The sequence below is a fragment of the Cebidichthys violaceus genome, unplaced genomic scaffold (genome assembly GCF_023349555.1).
Source record: "Cebidichthys violaceus isolate CVI_PGR_0920_01 unplaced genomic scaffold, fCebVio1.0.p SCAF_1, whole genome shotgun sequence".
Lineage (NCBI taxonomy): Eukaryota > Metazoa > Chordata > Actinopteri > Perciformes > Stichaeidae > Cebidichthys > Cebidichthys violaceus.
Genome location: NW_027176262.1, coordinates 18,198,040 through 18,209,105, shown reverse-complemented (window position 1 = coordinate 18,209,105; position 11,066 = coordinate 18,198,040). Strand labels below are relative to the sequence as shown.

The window sequence follows — 11,066 nt, the reverse complement described above, 5'->3', positions numbered from 1 at the left end:
GTTTAGTTGTGTTTATTGTTTCTAATGACCCTCATCGAACTCACAGAAAGTAGCCACGGTTCAGTGTTTTATTCTAGCAGTCCGCTCAATATTGTGAAAGCACAAACGTTTGTTTCGACAAATCCAACTCAAATGTTGAAATAGTGAAACGGTGGCCCCGGTTGTTCCGTATCTTGTTGATGAACAAACTGCTGCCTGGAGGAGGTCAGACATCCGACTGCTGTCAGACAAAATGCAGGCGGTTCTGAGTTGGAACTTGCCGTGCCATTGCTTGGTCTAAATTAAATATTTAAGCTTTTACAAATGCAATTTATATTAAAAACTGACAGTTATCATGACAAAGTGTACCTTAAATTTGAAATACAAATGTATTTTTTGTTTCATGACTGAATCTGTCTTTCGGTGCACAATCAGATTTTTTTTTTTTTTTTTTTTTTTTTTTTTTTTTAATGAAACGGAAGAAAAGAAATCTTTAAAACTCATCATGCAAACCGACATGAGATATGGACAGAATGCCAGTAATGACATTTCTCTGTGTGTCCCTGCATTTTTAATCAGCTTTAAATCCAGCTGACTTTACTGTAGAGTGTAGAAACAACCTTCTAAGCATAGACCAGATTGTGTTATCTGTATTTAAATGTTGCTTTCATACGAGATCCAGCCCAACCTACGCTTTACCCCGAATGTATGAAAAGATATCTATTGATAGGCCTAGGACTATATTTTATACTAGAATGTTAAATGTTATATACTGTATGGATCTACGATAGGATGTGCAATCTTTAGTCATATTATATGCAACGGTTTGGAATATGTGATTAAAAACAATTGTGTATCATTTCCTTTTTAAAGTGAGAATCTACCTAAAAGCAGAATGTTGGTTATGAATTAGTTTCTCCACAAAAGTAGACAAGTCACTTTAGTGGAGTGTAAACTGTATTTAGAAGTATGTGTTCTGTTGCAGATGGTGACATTAATCGTATTGATTTGAACAAACAACGTCACAGTTGAATTTGCTCTCCATTCATATCTATTGTTCAGTTCACGTCAGTGGAACTGATGTGGGTGAACATACATACTGTCCTTCTGATGAAGGAGCTTGCAGGGACTTAATGTTCCTAAATTGAACAGTCCAACAGCACAACAATTTTATTTTATTTTTTGGTGGATTCTCTCTTTATGTGCAGCATGTTGGGCTGGGCGATAATTCAACGTGATCATTTATTGCATTTCAATCGTACCGTGATGATGTGGTGATACGCGATCGCCTCGTCTTCATTGAGAATAACGAGCACAGACTAACTCAATTTACCAAGAAAATCAGATTATTTTTGCACTAAAGTTTTTCATTAAATGAGAAAATACTCTTTTCATTTGTCAAGTATTTAATTCACACAGGAGTATTCGAAACCAAGTGCTTATTTCATATAGTGTATTTATTGAACTACCAGTAAATATCGTGATATATATATATATATATATATATATATATATATATATATATATATATATATATATATATCTCTCTCTCATTATCAAGACTGATAGATTTTGACTGTATCGCCCAGCCCGAGCAGCATGTACCTGTCAGTACAGCAGCACAGACAAACCAAAGGTAACTTTATTCCCAATGTGGTGTTTCTGGATGTAAATGTTTTATGGAGAAAAAAAAATATATATATATATATATATATATATATATATATTCTATATATAATCTGGTTTTAACCGGCTTTCTCCATCAAGCCGTTACTGTTTACAGGCTCATGTGGTCTACTGTACTGGGGGGATTTTATATATGTATATATATATATATATATATATATATATATATATATATATAACTGACATAGGCCTTCTTTATTGATAATATCCCACAGATCAGGTCTGTTGTAGAGAAATGTCTTTGAAGAAGTGGACTTTCAGTTTAATATGCACTGACACGTCATGCAATTCTCTCGTTAAGTGCCTTTTTAAAACGTTTACCGTCTTGTGTCTGGGAACCTCAGGGGAAGCAGGAGCATGGCAAATTTAATTTTTTTTTTACTTTTTATTGTCCAGTTAATGATTCACCTGAAACCATTTCCCCTCAGTCGCCAGCAGACGGCTTCTGCTTTCATCCAAAGTCTTTGTAAAGCCGGCTCATTGTCGAGGTCCCTCCTCGTGTCGCCTCTTCTTTTCATCTACGCGTCACCTTTTTACGTTTATTTCAGCGTCATGAACAAAATAGAAACCTGAACTAAATGGGATGTAAGCATGTGCTTGTTTATTTGGAGGTTTTTTTCTGCTTCTTGAGGTTTTTTTCTGCTTCTTGAGTTTAACCACTGAGATTAAATCATGTTAAATGCCTTTCTTTGTGGAAAAAAAGTGTCGTGACTTTCTGGTTTCAGGTATTATGATAATGATTATACAATGATTTTCTAGACACCCCCCATTTTCTGAATATTGCTTAATGAATCCAGGGTAACATCTTGTTATTTCTCATCAGCTGAGTGTACTCTTCCAACATTGGAACACATTGATATTGTGTCATGTTGTATTTTTAGAGGCAGCAATCAAATCTTAATCATAATCACTGTTGGTCAGCAAACAGGAAGGAAAAGAAATGATGTTGATCACAGCGCCCCAGAAAATAGAAACACCAGGATATCCAGGAGGAAAAAACAAACATTAAATACAACACAACCTGAAAAACACATGCTCATTTAATAAGAACGGTAGTAATCAAATAGTTGTTGGGGTGTGATATAGACGCCCCCCTCCCCCCCATTGATATAGTGTGTATTCTCTCCCACACACACACATCTTATGAGTACAGAGACCTGATTAGATGGGAGTTGTGTGATTGCCTCCCTGTTAACATTTGTATAGAAGTCGTGGTCTCTAAATGTAAAAGACATCAAATGACCTCCGCGTGTTTGTATTTTTCAGTCTGTCATATTTAACATTGTATCCTCTGTATTTCTTTTCCTGCTGTTTCCATTTTCAACTGTGATTGCCATCTTGTGGCGTTTCATTTTCTCCTCCTGTTTGCTGACCAGCAGGTGATCATGATTTCAGCTGGTTCCTGCCTCTTCAAGAGTATTTTTTTCTCTTTCACACTACAGAGCGAAAACATTTCCATTACCAAGTAAAACGTGTGCAGACCTCCTTCGTGCCCTGCAGGGTTTGTTGGTCTTGCACCTGAGTATCTTTGCCTGGATGAGTGCACACTGCATACACACAAACATTCAGAAATGACAAAGCAAAAACAGCATTTTAGAATGTTTGCAAACGTATTCAAAATAATAAACTGAAATGTCACATTGACGTGCGCGTTCAGACCCCTCTCCCCTGGTAAAGGCACACACGCACAGGATTTATGATTATAATAATGATACAACAACATGTCATATCTGCCAGCTTATCTGGTTCCATTATTCTAACAGTTAGATTTCACTTTATTGTGTTTGGGTATTTAACATTGTACTGTGGAATACAAAGTTCTTCAGAATCTTTATGATCAAACACTCATGTGTGAAGGGACCTGCATTTAATTGAGTTTGCTCAGTTTAATACTAACAAAATGTATAAAAATAAAAAAAAACGTTGGTGGACCAAACAAACCTGCCACAGGAACTGTCCTCTAGTGGCCACGAGATGGCGCTGTTATGTTTTTGACCTCAATCCGCCTGAGAACCAGCTGTAAGAAAAAGTGATGGAGTGTCATCAGTGACGAAGCTGATCATTTTCCATTGTGAAGAAGAAGAAGAAGAAGAGTGGGAGGGGGCGTTTGATTGCCTGCCCCCCCCCCCCCCTCACCGTCCGGCCGCAGTGCTCCATGTAGGCCGATGTGCCGTTTCCTCCATTAGTGGCTATTGTTAAACCAATTGTGGAGGTGTTAATGGCCTATGGAGGGTCCATTGGAATGAGGAGCGGCCCGCAGGGAGAGGAGATGGGGTGGCGAAATGTGTGTTGGGGGCCTTGAAGCAGCATTAAACCCAACCAGGGTTGAAATAAATACACCAGGTTCAAAGAGCGACCACCTGGAGAAATAACCTACTTCAGTGGAAATTGGCGCAGATGGCATATAGCGGAGCTGCAGGAAATCCAGCTGTTTCTTTTTCCAGAGCAAAATAAATGTGATGCCGAGTTGGACATTGAATATTTCAGATTTCCCAAAGACACCTGAAGGCAACAAAATAAAATAAGCAAAATTGCTTATATCCCAGATGTGGATCACCACCCAAATCTACAGCTAAACTGACATCCAATTGTAGTGGATTATATTGTTTAAACATTTGCTCTTAACATTTGTTGTATTGATCCCTTTTATTATTATTATTATTATTATTATTATTATTATTATTATTATTATTATTATGATCACAAGCTGGAGGTTACAGTTTTAATCTTTTTCTTCTTTATCAACAACTGCTGCAGGTATCACCGTCCAGATGGGAGAGGCTCACCTCTGTGAGGCTTAATTACATCATTACAGACGCCGAGGTGTTACGCTCGCTCCACGGGTTAATCGATCTGACAGCGCTTTGCAAACAGGCGATAATCGCCCAGTCTTTACAGGTGATGAGAGTCTGACTGACGACATGTATATTTATAGGAGGTGAAACATGACGACTGGCTGACACGTTGGTGGTAAATATGAAGAAAACCCCGTCCCTGTGCTTGATTATTAAAGGGATATAATCATCAGTGCAGTGTAATCCATCATATCATAATACTGTACAGTTATAGAATGCTGGATCTGGTCTTTTATATGGCGGTACTAACTCTTATTTTTGCTGTATTCGTGAGCGCACACGCGCCTTCCTGTCATTCCTTATTTCCTCGGGATCTTTTCTCACAGTCCTAATCCCGTCGACCTCCCGCCTGCGCATCAATTACATCCCCATTGACTGGCCATTAGGCTGAGGCATTGACATTCACGGGCCTCCGTCTGCACCGATACCGATGTGTATTCCCTCCGAACACAGGAGTCCGGCCTTACACCGGGATTACAGTATTTATTGTGTTGCTCCGTGGCGGCGGGTCGCGAATGCCTCTTTTGGAAGAATAAATATAACAATAAAGCATCTCTCAGCATTTAACCGAGGAGCCAGGTTTACGCGCACGGATTGCGCACGCGAGCGTTAAACGTTAAAAAATGTCTGTTGGTACCTTTACGTTTTGATTGAGTTTACTCCACCTTGTGTTGCAGCAAATGTGGCAAGAGTTTAAATGTTTGTTTGAATCAGTGTTGGAAGGTTTATCAGTGTGGTGGATTTTCTTTGAGTGTGTGTGTGTGTGTGTGTGTGTGTGTGGGGGGGGGGGGGGGTTGGCGGGGGGGGGGGATGATTAGGATCTGTGATGGTCTGATACTCTTCTATTGATATTCAAATATTTAGTCAAATTCTTTCGTGAATTTTATTTGACCTTTATTTAACCAGATAACTCAATTGAAAACTAGGTTCATATCCACAGAGACGTGATAGTTGAGGGAATTAACGACTTTTAACGCCCCTGGCCACACACACACACACACACACACACACACACACACACACACACACACACACACACACACACACACACACAGATATGTCACAAAACAGAGTCCCAACTCTAATAAACGTATTTCGACATATTGACATAGTTGTTGTTGTGGGTTTTTTTGGTGCAAAATCGAATTAAATAATCTGTTGATCTGTGGTATAATTTCAGTTTTTCAAATTTAATTGTATCCTCAAACGCTGCAGAAAAGTTATTCAATAAAACAAATATTTTTGAATTTGTCTTCACTTCAAAGGAATCGACATGATTGCATTTTTTGGGACTTTTTCCCCATCTATTTATAGAACAAACGCATTTATTCAAACCTGTTTGATATGTCACTTTCGAGCATATTACCACTAGACCTCACCTCACTGCTCAACGTATATAATAAATATGTATACAAATCCACTCAGCCACTGAAGGATTACTGGACAGTGGTTCGTCCGGGTGGCCCCCGTTGCAGCCGCCGGCCAATATACAGCACGCCAGGGGGCCACATCGGCCTTTTTGCCAGGGCCCTTCCTGGTATTCAAATGTCAGGAGCGGGGCGGGACCCGCAGGCACCTTATAAAACGAGGACTTCCAGGTTCCTCTACTGTATTTGCGCGCTGCACCTCCGCCTGACACACGCTGCGTTCCGAGGGCCCCGGAGGACAGAGAGAGAAAAAAACGGGCCAGAAGAAGTCAACATCTGCTGAGCCATAACAAGAATAAGCTTATGAAACAATGGACGACTGACAAATAAGAAATATTGACTTTACTATTCCCAGGAGCAGAACGTCACATCTCGTGTGTTGTTTCTTAGATTTGTTTTGGGGCTCTACATATTTTCTCCCTCTTTCTTGGCAAAGGGGAGACAACTTTCTGCTTTTTCATTTTTTTGAAAAAAAAAAGAACTTTGCGAAGGATTGTATATTTATTTTTGATATTTTTTCAAACAATCCGGTCATAGATCAGTCTTTCTCCTCCAAAGACTTGTGTTGGGGATGTTGAGCTCCGTGAAGATGGAAGCACATGATCTACCAGAGTGGAATACTTTCTACAGCGAGGCCAGCGAGGTAAAGACACGCTCACTAATAGAAACAGCAGAAGCAATACTAATAAAAAAAAAAGAAAGTAAATAAACCACTGCTTTTTTATTTACTGGTGTTTTTAGGAGTGGTCTGAGTTAAAGGGTTTTCTTGGCAGTAAAATAGAGAAGACAAAATATTATTTGCGGAGGAATCCGTCCGAAAAAAAACAAGCTGTAATCCTGATTTGATGATAAACTATAAAAGAATAAGATAGAGATTTTACATTCACTTTTAAACTCCTATATACATATTGTAGGAATGCCACAATAAGCAAAATAACGTTGAGTATAATAAAAGTGTAATTGAATGCGCACTTCATATTTTTACAGTGGTGTAAAACGACCATCAGGAGAAATAAACCTTAAATAATACCAACAAGTATCAAAAAATATATTATTCTCCTTTAGAAAGAATCCCAATAGTAACATTATTATAATATTATTGAAAATAAAAAAATAAAAAGCAATAATAAATGTATTTAATTAGTTTTATTGATACCTAATATAAATATCATTATAAATATTCTGGTTCTTAGTTGCTAACTCGATGACATTTTTAAAAAAGTGATTTGCTCATCAATAGACTTTCTTCCTTTGTGTCCCCGCAGCCGCAGAAGTGTTGCGACGATTCAGGTGTAAATGTTACGAGACCTTTTTTCTCTTCTCCCCCCTCACTAATTCAATTAGGGTTAATTCCATCAGCAGCTTCAGTTCTCACCTCGACCTGATGAAATTAAAGAGTCTGATAATATTTAACCAGCGATCAGTAAGCGGGCCGCGATCTCTTTATGGCCTCCGAAGAATTTGATCAAATACTTTTAACCTCTCGTCAAAAGGCTTTTTAGAAATTTCACCAAGAAAGAAAAAATACACGGAATTATTCTTCTTTAACAAAAAAAAAACAGAGAACAAAAAAATAATCAAATTCAAAAAAGCTGAGCTTAAATAGTGAAGATTTAGTTGACTTGTGTGTTTTTTTTCCGCGGAAGCTGCGGAGGAGGCCGTCTGGTCTGAACCAAGAGGCACCATGACGCGCTTTTTACGCATTTTTCAGGTTAACATCGCCGTGTGAAATCCATGTCCTCTCTCCGCGCACTGAGAGCTTCATTGTGCATTGATAAAGAGTCCCTTTTAGAGTCAACCCGCTTTACTTTACCGTTTAGACATTCACTTTATCCACTCTTTTGAATCAATACCGGTTTAAGAGATAATAATTTATTTTATTTGTTTTCTAAACGTTAAAAATTATATATATTTATTGTTGTTGCATGAAAGCCAACTTTTTTTGTTTGTTGTGAATAACCAGATGTTGTTCCTCTTTTCCTCCAGATGTATTCCTCTGCCAGCACCATGAACTCTGGTCTGGGCTCCATGGGCTCCATGGGCGCCATCAACAGCTACATCAACTTGAACCCGGCCACCGCCTCCCCTGCCGGTATGAACATGGCGTACCCAAGCTCCAGCCTCAGCAGCTCCCCCCTGGCCTCCATGGGCTCTGGGCCCGGCCACATGTCCCTCTCCCCGGTGGCCTCGTCCCTCGGTTCGGGCCCTCTGACCCAGCTGGGCCCCGCCGCTCCAGGTTCCCTGGGCTCCCTGACCCACTACCAGAACATGGGCCAGTCCATGAGCCAGCTGGGGTACTCCTCCGCGCCCCTGAGCCGCACAGGACCCAAGGAGATGCCCCCGAAGCCCTACCGGCGCTCCCTGACCCACGCCAAGCCGCCGTACTCCTACATCTCCCTCATTACCATGGCGATCCAGCAGAGCGGCAGCAAGATGCTCACCCTGAACGAGATCTACCAGTGGATCATGGAGCTGTTCCCCTACTACCGCGAGAACCAGCAGCGCTGGCAGAACTCCATTCGCCACTCGCTCTCCTTCAACGACTGCTTCGTGAAGGTGGCACGCTCGCCGGACAAGCCGGGCAAGGGCTCCTACTGGACCCTGCACCCGCAGTCCGGCAACATGTTCGAGAACGGCTGCTACCTGAGGCGTCAGAAGCGCTTCAAGATCGAGGAGAAGCTGGCGAAGAAGGCAGGCAAGAGCCAGGAGGGGGGCTCAGGGAAAGGGGGCCACAGTGGGGATCACCTGGTGGAGGACCACAGCCCCACGGGAGGCTCGGAGGGAGCCGACTCCGCCCACTCGGACAACTCCCACCCAGGCTCCTCGGACGACCAGCCGCATCCCCGAAACTCCCTGGTTCCGATGGACTGCCCTCCGATGTCCTCCTCACACCTGCACAGCCCGCCCGTCTCCCTGCCTCCGTCCTCCGCCTCCTCCTCCCTGTCCCTCTCAGCCGCCACCTCCTCCGGCCCGCTCCTCCACTCCCAGTCTTTAGTGGGCGGTGCCCACCTCCTGCCCAGCGCCATGCAGCAGCACATGGACCTACAGAGCGATGCCCTCAAGTCCCTGGACCCCCACTACAACTTCAACCACCCCTTCTCCATCACCAACCTCATGTCAAACGAGCAGAAGATGGACCTCAAGTCCTACCAGGACCAGGTGATGGCCTACAACAGCTACGCCAGCGGCTCTCCCGTGGGGGCCAAGCAGATCTACGACAGCCCGGGGCCGGCCACCATGGACTCAGGCGCTTACTACCAAACTCTGTACAGCCGCTCGGTGCTCAACGCTTCCTAATGTGAACCCCCCCCACCCCCCTAACACCCCCCCCCCCCCCCCCCCCCCACACACACACACACACACACACACACACACACACACACACCTGTCTCTAGAGGCGAGCCAAGATGGAGACTTCTTTTCCTCTTTTGCCTTTTCTAAAATGGACACCCCAGCTCTCTTTATCTTCCTCTTTCTCTCCCTCTCTGGCTCACGTCCAGAGGCCTCGGCAGAGACTCGCATCTAAAATGGCTGCTGTGTTTGAGGGACCAAAGGACAGTTTTTTTGGGATTTTGCTTTACCAACTCTGAAGAACATGCGGTTGGTTACATGGAGGACTGAAATAGTTTCAATGAAGACTTCCGACTGGTGTGTGTGTGTGTGTGTGAGTGAGTCAATACAGGAGTCAGACTCTGTCTTGGTGAAATTGGCTTTGTACAAAATGTAAATAGAGGTAATGTGGGGAGGGGGAAAAAAATAAGAATATTTGCATTTATTTATGAAGGGAATACATTTTAATATATCTTGTATAGCGCTCTGTTGACCAGTTACAACCCAAATGTGAGATGTTTTTTCGGAAGACGGAGGGACACCGGGCAAGTTTCGAGAGGTTACTGCTTCAGGCAGGTGTTACTGCAGTGGGAGACCTTTATTTTTTGTGCGTTACGACATTTCACACCACGTCCATCATTTCCATCACATCAGGCATTCATCAATATAAATGTAGCTGATGAAATCTGTACTTGTTTTTTTTGGTTGATATGAAGAAAGGGGGAAAAAGAAGCCATTTTGTCCTCACTGGAGCTCAGAGGAAACTAAAGTAATCCTCTGCAGCCAGAAGAAACGAGGCAAAGCAACTGTGGTAAAAACTATTTAAAAAAAAAAAAAAACATGTTGTGTTTATGTTTTTTGTTACAGGAGCATTAAAACCAGATGCTTTCTCGACGGACTGTCACATTTTGAATCAGAGATAGCGATGCTGTGCGCGGGGGAGCTCAGTCAGTTACTAAAAACAGGAGGAGGGGGAGGAGAGATGCACTATGGGAGGATTTACATACAGTACTTTGCACTATGGAGCTCCCGACGGCCAGGTGGGCTGATAGTGTGTGCGTTTGCGTGTGTTACAACAATACTTAGGAGCACCCCCCCTCACAATGTCAATGCGTCGGCTCAATGGGATCAGTGTAACAATGTCAGCCGGTGTCAAATGACCGTTGCGGTTCCGAAAAAAGTGCCTTTTTCTTCAAATGACTACTGATCTGATAGGAGATCAATGTATCGACGATCTATTGAAGGACTATTCAGAGGAGGACACAGAAGGTTCAGTTCACACAGTGTCCTTTTTGTGGAGCATATTTTAAGTTTCAAAGAGAATTGTCTTTTATTTAAGCTGCGTTGCTTTTCAAACTTTGAAAGTGTGCTGATATAATATATTGTTGTTGTTTTTTTGTCGTCGTTTCCTGTTGGTTGTAAATGTGATTTAAATGATTCATGTTTCATTTTTCTTATTAAAAAGGCAAAAAATGTGGGGAGAAACGGCGCGTTTGTTTCTTCTTTTTACGTCAGTGATAACACTGGAAGTGTTTGTTGTTGGCGAGGACGACGCTGAAAGCTGCTTCGCCGATACATTCGTTGTTGAGGTCTGTGGGTTTTTTCACAAGCGTAATTTGTTTCCGAGTACTTTCCAAGTAGTACTAAAGTAAGTTTTGTCATTTTCTGTATTACAATTGTATTATATATTTTTTTATCTCGCTGAATGCAAAGTTTCATAATTTTCCAGAAAAATATTGCAAAATTTTTTTTTGTAAAAGTCTAAAAAGAATTTGGTTCCTGGATCACG

The 11,066-nt window shown here is 41.9% G+C and overlaps 1 protein-coding gene across 1 annotated transcript; it reads left to right on the top strand.

Annotated features, from left to right (window-relative positions):
• Positions 1–6,147: 6,147 nt before the first annotated feature.
• foxa3 (forkhead box A3) lies at positions 6,148–10,756 on the top strand. Its single transcript, XM_068713134.1, has 2 exons — positions 6,148–6,590; positions 7,934–10,756. Exons 1-2 carry the CDS (start codon positions 6,519–6,521, stop codon positions 9,242–9,244), a joined length of 1,383 nt encoding a protein of 460 aa, XP_068569235.1. The 5' UTR covers positions 6,148–6,518; the 3' UTR covers positions 9,245–10,756.
• Positions 10,757–11,066: the final 310 nt, after the last annotated feature.